The following is a 15652-nucleotide window of genomic DNA, read 5'->3' on the forward strand; positions in this document are numbered from 1 at the left end:
TTAGGCTTTTTTCCTGTTTTCCCCCCACATTTATCAGTAATCTTATTAAAGATTTCATCTCTTCTAACTTACCTGGCTTAAATAATAAATTATGAGTCATCCTTTCAGGCTATGTTTTTCAATCTATCTTCTAAAACACTAGGTTTTGTATATAGGGCAGATAGCTGCATGGTTGGATTGGGTTCTGCTTTAAAAAAATGAGGCTTGAGTTGAATATTGTCCCTGAGTTTAGGGAAGGTTTGTTTAATCTATAAATGCTTCTGTAGAATAAGAAAGACATCATGATGTCAATGCATGTTAAAATTTGCTAATTAAAAGAAAGAATCTGTGATCAAATACTGTAACGGCTTGCACGGGGAGTGCAAGCTGTTCTTGTAGAGTCTTCAACTTTTGAGATATTCAAAACCCAACTGAATGAGGCCCTGTACAACTTGCTGTAATTGACCCTGCTTTGAGTACTGGTTTCGAGCTCCAGAGGCTCCTGCTAATCTCAATTGTTGTATGCATCTATGAAATTGGAGGTCTTTTACCTGTTTGCTTTATTACTTCTTTCTTCTTTTGCCCTCTCTTAAAAAACACTTTGTCAGTTCCATTTTGAGACAGTCTTTCAAATTCGCACAGGTTTCTGCAATAACCAAGCTGAGATGGCATTATATTCATTCTTGAAATATATTTCTGAAAAAGAAAATTTAAAAAAGCTTTAACCAATAAATCCTGGTTCATATGTAGTTCTTCAAATAGACATAACTGACAAGCCCTTGCCAACTCTCAAGTCTGTGGAAAAATGCAGAACAAAAAATTGTGCAAGCCCACACTTAATACATTCTAAATTGGACCATGAATTCATCCAGCTTCTGGATTCCAGTACATATCCAATATTAGTCAGGGCTCTAGAGAAACAGTATCTCATCAGCAAGCTTACAAATTGTACAGCAATCAGCACAGAAAGCCACCTTTTTCCCTCAAATACTTCATTTTGTGCTTGCTGTCTGTTTGACTGGAAAGGACTAAATAGGACAGCTGTGTTGGAAGCTAACCTCAAACTCATACGAAGTAGCAGACAAAAAGGCACCTTTTTCTCCCTTTAGACCGCTGTATTCAGTATTATATGTTTTAGGGTAGGCTTAAATATAAAGTTCAAGTTCATTTCCTATATTCATTGTTATACTATCTTTACTTATCAATGGCTGAATTTGGCATATTTTAAAAAGAAACAAAAATCTCCTCAGTAGCTTAATGCAACTTTTAAATTAAAGATCAGTTAATGTTTACATTGAACTCTTGCTAATAACTGTTGTAATGATTCCTGATTATGAAACACAATGATACATTTGACACTGGTCACTTTAAAATTTGTCCGCTGATAATGATTGGATTGGTATCTGCTGCCAGCAAACAAGGCAAAGCATATGCACAAAATACCCATGATTACTTGATAATAAATCATTTTAATGATTATATTCAAAATTGTGAAATGTGAGTGGTACTGATGCGGAAAATAAAGGCTGAGGCTCATCAGATTGGCTGTCCATATGTGCATTACTACTAGTATTTCATTTGTTACTCCTCTAGTGCCTTTTCCTTTGATTGTTAAAATATATTAAATTAAAAAAAAAACCCTATTGATGGTGTTTATATGACTAAACTTATGTGCCTTCCTATATTCTAAATATAGGTGCTTTGGTGTAAAGCTTTGTTTCCTAATATTAAACTCAAAGTAAAATTAAGAACTGCACTCTGATCGTTTTCTTAATAGCTTAGTTACATTGATTGTACTGGGTTCTTAAAGTCTTGCATAACATGCAGGAAAGTATGAATTTTAAAACCAGGCAAGCACCAGAAAAAGTAGGCAAACTGTACGTCACTGTTTCTTTTTACAATATTTCTCAAACTCAAGAAATCACTTGTTAAAGCAAAGGGAATTGTTACATGTCATTATATGAAGTCAGCATGCATGATGGCTGTATTTTCAGCTCACTTTGGAAGAAAGTGCAGTTGAAAAAAGCAAATCTTTTGTGTGCTATAGTTTTGTGTGCTGTAGTTTGACACCACCCTAAATAGTTTAGCTTCAACTTAGTAACTGGTTTTAAATTGGCCCAGTCCTACAGGAATTGGGCAAACGCCTATTTGTTCTATCAAAAAAAAAAAAAAAAAAAAAAAGGTGCCTGTTCCCAACTTAGACCATGTGTTGGTTCCTTCTTTCATTCTACTCATAATCAAATTTCTGGTTCTTCTTTGAATTTGTCATTTTGTATTACCTGTTTAAAGAAAAAGAGAACACCAATCAGGATCAGATCATATTTGTAGATGATCCCCAAACATGTTTTTTAAACAGAAAAGCAGAAAGTAGTAGAACAGTTTATAAACAAAAGGCTTCAAATATATTTTGGAATCATAGACTTACAAGTAAACTAGTAGAGACCTGTATATTAACATCATCAGTGGCAGATCCAAAGACTTCATGGTTCAGAACTGGAGGTGGTGCATGTGGGTGAGATTGCAAGATAATTCTTCCCAGAGTCCACCTTGCCATGTAAGCTTGGAATTGGCACCCAGTGAAAAAATGAGAGGCAGTGCAATGGGCACAAGCTGAAATGCAGGAAATTCCACATAAGCTTAAGAAAAGAGTCTGCTGGACAAGAAGGCCCCAGTTCAGGAAAGAATCTTTCATTTACTAGGAAAGCACTTAAATACAGACTGGGAAAGCACTAAATTATGGCTATGCTTTTGTGAATAGTGATGAACACATTCTCCATCACTTGTAATAGCAGAACTAGCACCTATTATTCTAAGCAGGGTTAGAAAACAGAGGGCAAATCCATTTGCAAAAGAACCTAGATGGTGACACAGGCTTTGGCTTTTGCCACAAGGATAAAGCTGTAAGACAGTTATATGACCAGTTCTGCATTTGGCTGACTTGTAATTTAGAACAACGTTGAGTAAAAGCAGGAATGTGTAATTTCCTTTTTGTTGGGAGTGACCTTGTTAAGTAGTGGTAGGGTAAGGCCTGGGTTCCTTACACCTAAGTGAGGTTTGCGAGTTAGGGCCCTAGTTGCCATCGACGGTCTTCATAAAGAGCAGACAGAGATGCAATTACAGAGCTCTTCAGTACTTTGCCAAGCTCGGAGGGAAAGTGGTCCCACTGTCTTTCAGTATTGATGCTAGAGAGAGCATAATGATGTTAGGTCTCCAATTTAGGTTCTTCAGTGAAATTGGATGGATTCAGACTTCAGTGCTCACAGGCTTCAAATATGAGAAGAATAAACAAAAAGGTATAAGGTTGTTTAGTTTAATCATTGATGGACAGAAATCTGATGATAATTTTTAAGTTTAAGAATTTCCATCAAAAATGTACTTTGTCTATCTGGTGGTGCGGCAGCTCTCACATTCCATTCCAAAGAAAAAAAAGATGAGCTGCAAAGCAAAATTGTATCAATTTAATCAGACACTTTAGGCATATACTTAGGTCTGGCAACCATTATTTCCTTCCGGTGTTAGCTATCTAGTTAGTATCGCTCAGAAAACATTTATTGATAAAAAAGGGGAGATAAGTCCAGTATTTATTCTATTTCATACCTTTGGGGCAGAGATCCCCTTACATATATATATATATGTGTGTGTGTGTGTGTGTATACATCTACACTCATACGTGAAACTTTTTTGAAATTTCACAGTCCTGCATTTTTCTTTCACGTAAGAAATATCTTTTCCACTGTTTCCATTATTAGTAGATTGGTATGATATTAAAGTGAGCATTTAAAATGCACCTTAATTAAACTGCAGGAATTATGCCTTGCTTAATGTAATGAAGAAAGAGAATTTAAAATGAAGTAGCATCATTGTGTTCATTTGTAAATAACATATTGCAGCCAACTGTTTCTTAATTGCCCAGACTGTTGATAAATAATCCAGTCCTGCTGCTCTCCACAGACAATTTGCTTTGGATCAGACTAGGCAATTCAAATAACACTAATTACAGTGAAACCCTTTTATAGTGAATTCCTGTTTGCCATGGGGGAGAAAATCACTATATCAGGGGAAAGCACTTTTGCCTTTGATTTGTGTCTAAAACATGAGAAACACATAAAAGCTGCATGTTGTGCTAAATAAAGGACATACTCTTGCATTCAAAGTACTTATATTTTACTTTTTATGATACAATTGTGAATTATGTTCATTTTGCATTTGTAATTAGAGGGCGGAACAGATGTGAAAGCTTAGTTTAAAGTGATGTATCCATTAAAATAACCTATGCTGCCAAGTGATTGCTTAGTATAATAGGGGATTCGTTCACTATGAGAGGAATTCTACTTTATTGGAAGGAAACCAGGACTACAGGAAATGTTTTCTATATCAGGGGATTCACTGTAACATGGTATCATTGTATTTATGATTTTATGATGTTAAAATGAATATTAAATGAAACAAAATTCCCAAGGATTACTCGGGAGGCAGCTAAGTACATAACATTTAGTACAGATGGTTGGAAGGCACAATTTTGCTCCATCACTGCATCCGTATCCTTGAACGATTTCGACTGAAGACAGCATTTCTTTGAATTTTTCATTAAACCAGACGTCTTGAAATATGAATTCCTTTTATGTTTCTGTGAGTTTTGGCTAAAAGAACCCCAGTGAATAAATCATACAATACTGCGTGTCACCACCACTTGTGAATATTTCTGCTTTGTTATTCTACTCTCAGTAGAGCACCATTGATTATCAAACTCAGCGGAGAGCATTTTATGATCATATATCTCCATTAGCTCCTAGTTTGACTACCATAGATTTTTCTGGTTAAGCCTGCATTATGTATTAGGAAGCCTATCTCTTCAATACAAAGTTTGATTTTATTCTCTCTAAGCCTAGAACTCTTATTATGTATTATGTATAAAGATTCTTATCTTTTATATGTAAAAATAGGAGCACTGTCTTTGTGTAACTGAAATATATGCCATCTTTTTTTTTCCTTGATTCACAGACAGCATATTTTATTATGAAGATGAATTTCTACAATGAAATGGCTGTCAGGGTAAATATTTCTTCACTTGTTAAACAAATGAAAAGTCAATTGTGCTCCGAATTTGCTTTTAATAAAATGAGCAAACCAGAATAATATACACTTGATTGATATGCTGATGGCAACAGCGGGAAATAGTACATAGTTAAAAATTAAAGTTACAGTCAGTAGTCTGGGTTGTATTTGAAAACTGTAGCTGAATTTAAGGCATGTGTCTTGCCCAATTTAAATGTTCATTGTACCTTACCATATGTGATACTGATAAAACCCCCAAACATTCTATCTGTGAGTATTCCTATAAATGTAGACATCTATTTACAATTCTGACAAATGATAGGGCTTTGATGTTTGTTGATGTGGCTGTGCTTTTTCTTTTGTTAGTACATGACATTTGAGATATTGAATCTCCGAAGAGTTACTCAGAAAGCACAAGACAATTTCATTGCCTAAACATAGAGATGGAACTGCACTGATCTCAGTGATGATATTATGAGTGAATTTTGCTAGATGAAGAAGAGTATAGACAGTCTTTGAACCTTAATAAATATATATAAAATGAAGTTTGTTATGGGGAAAAGTGCAAAATATACTTAACTAGAAATTAGCATTTCTTTCCTGAACTTGGAACTGTACTTAAACAAATACGTGAAACAAATATGAGAAGGACATGAGATAATTCTTGGAATGAAATCTTTTTATCTTACTTCATTCTTTTATTTTCTGGAATAGACCTACCTTACTTTAAAGGCCTATATGATTTTAGGCAAGGCTTCTTACCTTTTGAATTCTAGCAAATATAGGAATGTGGTGGGGATGGAGAGTAACCCAAGGAAACTCCTGTAAAGTAGGAAGATTCTCAGAATGGATTTTAATTTTACGACCTTTCTCATTCCAGAATAACCCAGACTGAAGAGATGTGTTCCCACCAGTTTTTTGACTTGGTGCTGGTTCTCTCAAAGGCACAAAATAGAATCTTACTTTTGGTGCATGTTAAGAGAGCTGAAGGTGTTTAACAGCAGTCTAATTCCTCAGAAATGCACCTTTTTTCCTTTCCCCCCCCCGGTTTGTTCCTTAGCTAGTTTTAAAATATTCTACAGGGGATAAATGCTGTATACTCATAGAGCTGTAATGAGTGAGAAAACACAAGATGCAAGCCAGCTCTTAAAAGTTGGCTGTGTACTTTTAGAAGGCATTTGAAGACTAAATTTCAGAGGTAATTATGTATTCTAGTCAAATGGAGTTTTGCATTTGGTCTTTCATTTTTAAAAGAAATTGAATGTGTTCCCATTCATTTGTAATGGAAATATAATGTTGAATCATTAGGTGATATAAATCTTCAAAGTACCATTTTTTCAGTCATGTCCTTTTCTTTAATGGAAATTTAAATCAGTAGGAAACAATAGAACAGATCTTTCTTTAGTTGCAAATGTCAGAATCTGATTTTCCTCTATCAAAATCTTGTGCACCCATACCTGCAGAGCAGATTTAAGATGCTACCATTCTGAAACACTGAGTGTTTTGGGTTTTTTTTGCTTTCATCTGTTGTTCGAAGAACTAACCAAGATCCAGGACAACAGACAATTAGGCCTGTTGAGTTTCTGCACAGAAGATAATGTGGCTACACTTTAGGTTTCCTAAGCCACCTGCGCCTCATATTCACCCATTGCGAGCTTGATTCACGATTAATAATCTTCAGTGTTCTGAAAATATAATAGTAACTGTGTATGATTTTCTACTTAATCATTGGTTTTGCCTCATAGTATCATTACAATTGCAGTTTAAATTCAGTGATAAGAAAGGCACTTTCAATATTGGCAATTCAAGTAACACTGAAGGCATAGACATGCTCGTACTTTTGAAGCCGGTCTACATCTCTGCCTGCCTGGTTTGTGTTTAGTTGTAACCAGAACTATCAGTTTCACCTTTTAAAATTAAATCAGATTACTTGTTTTAATCAATTTCAGTTTTGAGTACTAGGTCAGAATATGATTCTCTCCCTTAAAAGATTTAAAGTTGCTATAAATTTTCAGCAGCAAAAGTAATCCTATGGAAAAAAAATATTTCCATGAGCAGATGGCTTTTGATATATCAAGGTTTTGCCATTTGTTTTAGTGCTTAAAATAAACATTATTTATAAGACCACTTACATTTTGATGTTACTTAATGAGGAATATGCATCATTGATTTGACTAGCTTAAGAGGTCATTTAGAACTTGCCCGTTAACAAGCTGTAATCTGCTGAGCACACAATGACTTTGTTTAAAATTATCTGTTCAGTGCTGATCAATGACAATAATTGTTTTGTACCAATCACTGTTGAAACTTGCTAATTACTTTGAAGGGCATACACACTTGTCTCTTTTTTCAAGAATTTTTTAAACAATCACCTTGGAATTAAGAAGAAATATAGTCATACTACATTGTACTTCCTTTTAAAAGCAAATATTCAGAACTTTCACGTTGAAAATAGGAACGTCATCAGAAGCTTTGTGTAAAATGTTCTTTTCCAAGAAGATTAGTCTTCAGTTTTGTGATCTCTGACATTCAGTATGAGGGAAGCAGAAATCTAGCATAAACTAATTTGAGACATAATGCAGTTTTTCTTACTTATGTTTCATTCAGTTGTAATCAGTGAGGTCATTCTGAACAGAAAGTGGTGTAAATAAAGGTAGAATGTGGCATTTAATTGGTACTCCTAGCCCATTGGAGATAATTATAGCTTTTTACAATTTGAGTCTTTTGTCTTTCAGTTTGAGTTTTGATCCTTTAACCTAGAAATATCTAGTCTACATTTATAACTGTGAGGTGAAGACTGTCAGAAAGAGTTTCAAAGGGACCGTAATCCTGCATTAATGAGCACACAGCTATATGGGAGCCAAGTTGCTCTTGTTGGGAAATTTTGAAGCCAAACAGAAAAACAAAGCTAAGATCCTTATTCACATGCAAAAGATTTTGCTTAATCCCAGATCTCTGAAGAATACTCGTTCTTTGCTCTTTCTCTATCCCTTTTTAACCCAATAAGCTTGTGTGTGAGAAAGTGGAGTTGCAAAGAATATGAAATTTACTATAACCTAGTGCAAAGGAGCATGTCTAGTGCTTAACCTTTCTTGTTCCCATGTTCAGCTGCTCACTTAGCTATTATTTATACATATTATAACGATGTGTACATGTCCAAAATCCTTTTTATTCAAAAAACCCACCCAAAATAAACAACACAACATGTAAAAGAAAATGCCAACTTAAAATTAATTTTGAGCCTTATCTGAGAAGAGAGGAAGATACATGGTGATGCACAAAGGGGAAACAGAAGAATGTATTGACACTAGAAGGTAATAGCCTCTTATTCCTAATAGCTTTAGTGCATCATTTTATTTTCTTGGTGACACATTACTCAAAGACTTATTGAAAACTTCCCTGGGGTACTTATTCTCTTGTTAAATCTCACGTAAAGAGATAACCACAACTCTACCACAAAGTGCCATCAGTTGAGACCAAACACTAGTTTTAACTTTAAGGAATAGTGTTTTGGATTTTGTGATTGCAAAATGGTACCAAAGACAAAGTGTGAAACCATGCGACACTGCCTTCATTAGTCTTCTTATAGTTAGCTCTAGCACATCACTGTTTTCCGCTCAGGAAGCAGCAGGAGATGGAAAAATTGCAATAACTTTTGACAGTTATCACAGACAGTGGTTCAGAAGTGAACTGCAGGGGAACTGGAATGACTAGAGAGAATTTTGCCTGTTACTGAAGACTGTTACTCCCAAGACTTGATGGTACAGACTCTGAAGTCACAGCGTGCAAAGGTTGATTGATAGTGTGGGCAACGGGCAGCTTTTTTTTCCTTGCCTTCTTCCTGAATCAAACACCACAAACCATTGCACTCTTTTCTTTTTTTAAATGTTTCTTTGGAACAAGAAAGGGTAATAAAAAAGCCAACACCACAAACACATGGATTGCACTCCATTTACCAAGTCATCCCTTGGTTCTGGAAAGAGAAGCATTGGTGTAAAGGAAAAAAAGAAGAAAAACATTCCCTTTAGATACACTGAAGAGCTAAGTTGAAAAGTCCAGTGGGCAGAGGCCCACAGGAAAAGGAGGGCTCTTGGCAAATTACAACATTCTTCTCTTCAATGCACTTAGTGAAAGGTAGTAGCTTCTCACTTTGGAGATGTTTCTGGATCATAAGACCTCAGTCGTCTTGCTTTTTTAATGTGGATTCTGCCTTTCAGCTGTTATGTCTCTTAAGATTTCAAAGCTGTAAAGGTTAAAGAGATGGACGTTGGAGCAGGGCTGAAGGTAATGCAGACTGGAAGAGATTAACATAGAAAAGTATTTAAAAGAAAGGGAGACAAAATGAAAGGAAGGAAGTAAAGAATATTTTTGCAGGAAGATAAGTAAGTTCAAGGTTGGAAGAATCTAAAGAAGAGGAATTAGACCCTGAGACCAGAGGAAAAAAATCATTAATCTATTTTTCAGATGTATTGATCTAGAATACACTGACCTCTTACAGGAAAGAAAATGCGGAGTGAGAGCAGCCCTCAGCATGACTGAATAGAGCAAGTTGCATCTTTCACCTGTACATGTCGTGGCATAGGGATAGATCTGGCTAACAAAGGGGCAGTACTGATAAATTTTTGCCTAATTAGTACTTACTTTCCCTTCCCACAAAACAGATAGCCAGTAAACCTGTAATCATTTCAGCAACATCATGATTAGAAATGTTAAGTATCAGAGAAGGTGTAAGTGGTTTTGTTGAAATAAATTTTGGGGGAAAGTTGAGCTAGACTAAGTCTTTTTTTCCCTCTCTCTCTTTTTTTTCCCCCAACCCATGCCTTTTAAAGTGCACCAGAATATGAATTCTTTCTGGTGGAGGATGCTACCTGATTTCTATTCTTAATGCAACTTTAGGACTAGCTACAGATAAAGAGGTTTCGTTTTCCCGTTTAAGCTTTTATCTGTTATGCAGGAGGAATAGTATTTTGTGACGTTATAATTAACATGCAACAAATAGAGATGCATCGCTTAGATTGCAGATGAAAGGACTGCAATTGGTAAATGATGGTTCCAGAAAGCCTGAGAAGTTCACTTACTGAGAAGGCTTCTATTCAGTTTAACTTATATCCACAGCACAAAGGTAGCGTGTGACAGAAGATACTGGCGAGGTGGTGACTCAGTAGGGAACGCATGTTGTACCTGAGAAAAGGCACCAATTCTCTTGTCTGCTTCTTTACCATTCTTACACGGAGCAATGCCACTGGCAGCAGCAGACATTTCTTTTCATTATCACACCACAATATAACCAGTGGTTTAAAACTTGATATATTTTTTTTTTTTTAATTTTAGCAATTAATAGTAAATTCATATCACCATTTAACTACAATATGTTGTCCTACCCTCACTTTTTCCGTGAAACATATTGGTGCTTCTACTTTATATGACTTTTAAGGAAACCATATTATTTGGGAAATACAACAGATACTTGATATGCATCCAAACTTTTGATTTGAAATATGCTAAGCAAATATTTATTTCCTCTAGATTCAGAAAAGATGGCGAGGCTATTATGTTCGGAAGTATATCCATAATTATTATGCACTGAAGAAATACCTGGAAGCCATTTCTGTGAATAACGAGATTATCAGGTAAAGATAAAAACTCCATGTGGTAAAGCATTAATTTCCTCTTCTTTTATTTGTAAAATGTTTATGGCACCAACTAAACTATTTGAGTGTAATTCCCCTCTATGATCGAGTATATATATTAGTCATTATTCTTTTTATCCTAAGTCTGTGCACATTGTGCCACATTCTGTTCTCATTTACACTGTTGCAAGTTCAGAATGATTTCTTTGAATTAATTAGATGTACTCTGTGAGTGCATACCAGTTTAACAAAACTGGTTTTGGCTCTTCACCTATGCTCAGAACTCATAGATTATTATGCCCTAAATATGGCTTGTTGAACTAGATTATTTTTTTTCCCAGTATACACAAGCTGAAAAAAAATTATTTTCATAATTTGTTTTGAAAATTGATTATTGACAATGAAAAAAAGTGCAGATTTGGATCTAACTTACATGCATGAGCCTTACTATGAATATTAATTGTGAGATACTCATGTGGATATAGTGAAGCAGATTCTTTTCATAGTTACAGAAGAGATTCATTTGCCTGTTATTCTGGCTAGAACTGTTGTTGCTTTATTTTTTTTAATTATAAATATAATAAACTATATGTATTCAAATAATATATAAAATACATATTATCATAAATATATATTATTATAAATAACTTATTATTTATGTTCCTACTCTGTTTCTCCTATCCATCCCTTATCTTTCCCTGTACTTAAGTTGGAAGCTCTCTAAAATAAAGGCAATTATTTCCCTCTAGCACATTTGATGTCCTGATCCATGACTATTTCTTCAGATAACACTGGAAAAACAGAATACTGGGTGACCGTGATCATTACTTTCTCATTGCAAGTGAAAGGTGTTGGACAAAATCCTTGCAGTTTTTGCTGTTCAGAAAACCTGAGACAAATCTTTGCTTTCTGAGGTGTGGGAATATAAGGGAATCTAGTGAAAAAGTATTTCTGGAAGTCTTACCTAGATCACATGGCAAAGACAATTTAGCCAGGAGACTGTTAAAAAACCAGCATGTACAAGTTATAGGGGGTGTGGGGTGTGGGTAAGAATTAGCCAACTTCTTTGGAAGCTGCTTATTAGTTTATATTGTTTTTCCATAGTTATAGCTGATGCTACATTCTCTTTGTCATAACATTATAACTCATGCATTACATTTTTATGTATAATGAAGCATGCTAATAACCGCCTACCTCTAATATCTCATTACTTTTCATTTAAATATATTCTATGCAGAAAGTTAGATCATCACTCAGCAAAATCAAACTTAAAAAAATCTGTCATCTCTTGTATAGCATATTCTTGTTCTGAAATACTTGAAATATGTGCTCTTCTTGAAAAGGTAGAATTCTAGGAAGACTAAATGAAATCTTGGAAAGTAAATGAAGACCTAACTTTTCTGATTTAAAATGAATATAACTGGATAAACTGCAGAAACACAACCTACTTCTCTGTTCATAATAGTTCTGTTGCTCTTCTCCATTCCCTGCCTAAGCCTGCAACAAGACTCATAATTTGTCTGTTAGATTGACTTTTGATGTGTGTGAATAGAAGAAGATAGCAAGTGGTATTCCGGCTGTACTGAACAGAAATTGATTAGAGCTTTGCATTTTATTTCCCCATACCCACAATAGATCTCTGTTGTGTACATCTAACTTTGGAGGACTACAAAAATATTTGCCTTTCAGTACTTTGCCATGTTCATCAAATTCCCTGGTATTGTTTCCAGGTCATTAAAAAACTTTAAACCTATGCATCAAGTAGGTATTTAATCAAGAAATAATTTTGTGATGATTTTCTTTAACAGGTAAGGTGAGCACTATGACTCAGGTATATCAAAATGTGTCCAAGTGTCTGTGTGAGCTCTTACCTGGCAACTGATATATTGATACTCTGCTAATTTGAGTTCTGTCTTCCGGAGTTCACAGAAATGTATGTGTTTCAGGTGAAAAATTCCATTTTTTGGATTTTAAAAAAGTTTAAAATTAGTTTTTGTGCAAATTTGGTCAAATGGATCATATAATTTAATTTTTTAAAAGGCATCAGTTCTCAAGTGCAATCAAGAATCACTGTAGTAATCTCTTTACTGGGGTATGTTTGAAAACTAATATGTATATTATCTTCAACATTCTTCGCATGAAATCTAACAGATGTTTAGTGAAGATCAGGTGAAGACCCTCAGCCAAACAGATTTTTCCTGTCATTGGGCTAAGTTGCTGCCAACTACTTTGGCCCCAAGGTGGCTTATTGTCTTTCTTTATAGGAATAGTGAACAAGGTGGAGGAGAGATTCTTTCTATATTTTCATCAGCCATGACATCAAATGTGGGAGTATACAAGCTCATTGTCCATAAACATTTTTACATGTATGAAATTATTGCAATTGTGCATTGTAAAAGACACCAGGAATTGCCTGAATAGAGTGCATTTATGAGATGCTGGGTTTTATTCCAGCATCAGCACTATGGAAATTTGCATGTTAGTGGACAGAGCCACTAATATACTTGTGCACTCAGATTTGTCTGGCTTTGTTTCACAATCTAGAACACCATGAAACAATGCAACATGATACATGAAGTAATACATTTTTTTCTTATTTTTCTTACAGCTGTATTCATCAGAATATATGCATTAATGCAGTGTCAGTGTTAGTAAAGAACCAATTTTGTTCACAAATGGCAATAGAACCACAGTAAAACAGAGACTGCTTTGAGGAACTCCGGGGTGGTATAACACCCCACCCTCCAAAAAACCACAAGCACCCCCCCAACAAAATACACACTAGAAGTTTATAATTTCAAAAGTTTATTTAAATTGTATTCTTTCTGGAATTATGATGTAATTCTGTGTTGGGTATGTATGGTTCTCAGTATTACCTTCTAGAATAATGCTGACAGATTTTTTATTTATCAGCTACTTCAAATCACATTGCAGGTCCTTCTGAGATATGTTTTTACCTCTTGGTCTCCAGAACTGGGAGTTGTGCTGTATTTTCTTCCCTTTCATTAAGGAGCTATCAAATTACCACTCACCTGTTTCTAAGAGAAACTTCAAAGGAAATTGCCATGAAACTTTGGTCATTCTTATTTAGTTTCTTATGAGTACCTTGTAGGAATTATTGAATATAGTTTGCTTCCTGCTCTCTCCTACTTCACCCTATTTTTCTTAAATACAAGACACATCCCTTACTAAGGGGTTTTCTTAACCAGTAGCCACATCTTTACCATTCAGCTTTAATACAAGCCGTCCTTATTTAATAGCTGCCCTCATTTAGTAGCCAGACCTTTATCATTTGCTTTACTGTGAAAACCCCAGGAGAAAGTAAACTTAATAGAAGCTGCCCCAGTTTAAAGCCATAGAGGGATGTAATTAAGTTTAACAGAAATTGATTTAACAGAAATTGACCTAAAATATAATTAAATAATAATAGTCATGTTATGTGTGAGTTTCCACTCACTTAGCAGACTTCTTATCCTAACTTAAGGCACTGTTTTTGTATGAACTGTCAGTTTAGCTCGCAGACTGACTGAAGAGTGTGTGGGCTTTCCTCCAGCATTCCCATTACCTCCCACTGCTACAGAACCAACAGGTGTGGCGTCTGCTGGTGTCCCCTGTAGAGTCTATAGTAGTTAAGTTGAGAAGTGATTCAAAGAATCCCTAGACATATGTCCACAGAATGACTTTGAACCCTGAACTCCATCTACATAAGGACATACTCAGATTTTTCTTGACAGTTTAGCCTCAGTGTAATGGTGAAATGGGTTCATTAGTCCTGAATTCTGGTTTTCCTACAAGATTTAGGAAGTTCTAAACCAACCAAGAAGGAAACCTGTTTTTAAATATTTATTTTACAAAATTGTGTTATTTAGTTTTTAGTAATAAAACTTCTTCTATAACATCCATTTGTATTAGAATAAATACCCCCACACACTGTATTCTAAGTATGGATTTGTTGGGTGCTTGTTTATAGAAATGCATGTGTTAAAATAATTTCCATTACTTTTCAGTGAAGTTAGCGTATTTAATTTTAAGGGGAAATATCTTGTTTTGAAACATTCTTAAAGCTGCCTTTAACATCTGTAAGAGCTGGCAGAATGGTTACAAGGGGAAATATGCCAAAAGCAATTAGCATAAGCTATAACTCCATATGATGCATTAGAATTTTGTTTTATGTGAAACAGTTTCTAATCCATGATAAGCAAATGGACATCACTTCACATAAATTAGCATGCTGGTGCCATTATATCAGAAGAATTTATGGATGATGTCAGTTGCCCAACTGTGTGATTAACTTGCGGTTCTTTGACTAAGGTTATCTACAGGCTGGCCTTTAAACTACATAAAGCAACTTTGCTGTATGTCAGGTGTGCAAGTGGAGATAAGATTTTGGGATGTAGTGCTCCATTTATTGATGAATGGCACCATTTAAATTTTTCCCTAGGTGCAGAACTCAGTAAGACAGCAGTACCAGAAAGCCAAGAAAGCAGTGGCGAAGTACTGGTATGGGGGTTCTTGTGCAATCCAGGCAGCTTTCTTGGTTAATGAACACACACTGACTTAAAGGTAGCAAACTATGACCTGAGTCTAGCTTTAGCAAGCGTCATAGTGTGCATAAATACTGTTATGATCATAAATCATGAATCTCACACACTTAAAAGATTGATGCCAAATTCTTCTTTCCATTGTTGTTGGCTTTAGTAGTGAGTGGCCCTGAAGAGTGTGACTTTAATCCAAGTTCCATCAGCAGGTTTAGTATCACAGTCATCATTAAAGCTTTTTGGTCTTTAAGAAATGTCAGGGAAATAGAAAATGCAAAGTGATAAAATCACTTCCTAGGCAATATGTACATTCACAATGCCTTTGTGCAGTCTGATTTTTTATAATCTTAATGAACAATGAAATACAGTACTGTTACATGTTGCTGGTGATCTAATCCAGTGTTTAGCTTTTCTGCAAATATGCCCAAGCATGTAGTACTGAAAAAAGTA

General features: G+C 35.1%; 1 protein-coding gene across 4 annotated transcripts in view; it reads left to right on the forward strand.

The window, feature by feature from the left end:
* Positions 1-15652, forward strand: part of SPATA17 (spermatogenesis associated 17) — a 90168-nt gene that overhangs the window by 6663 nt on the left and 67853 nt on the right. For 2 of the 4 annotated variants that reach the window (XM_040611894.1, XM_040611897.1), the window contains 2 exons: positions 4981-5031; positions 10561-10664. In XM_040611894.1, coding sequence (XP_040467828.1) covers positions 4981-5031; positions 10561-10664 — 155 coding nt within the window. The remainder of the gene's footprint in view (positions 1-4980; positions 5032-10560; positions 10665-15652) is intronic. The other 2 variants (XM_040611896.1, XM_040611898.1) reach the window with 1 other exon arrangement.

The sequence above is a fragment of the Falco naumanni genome, chromosome 12, assembly GCF_017639655.2.
Source record: "Falco naumanni isolate bFalNau1 chromosome 12, bFalNau1.pat, whole genome shotgun sequence".
NCBI lineage: Eukaryota > Metazoa > Chordata > Aves > Falconiformes > Falconidae > Falco > Falco naumanni.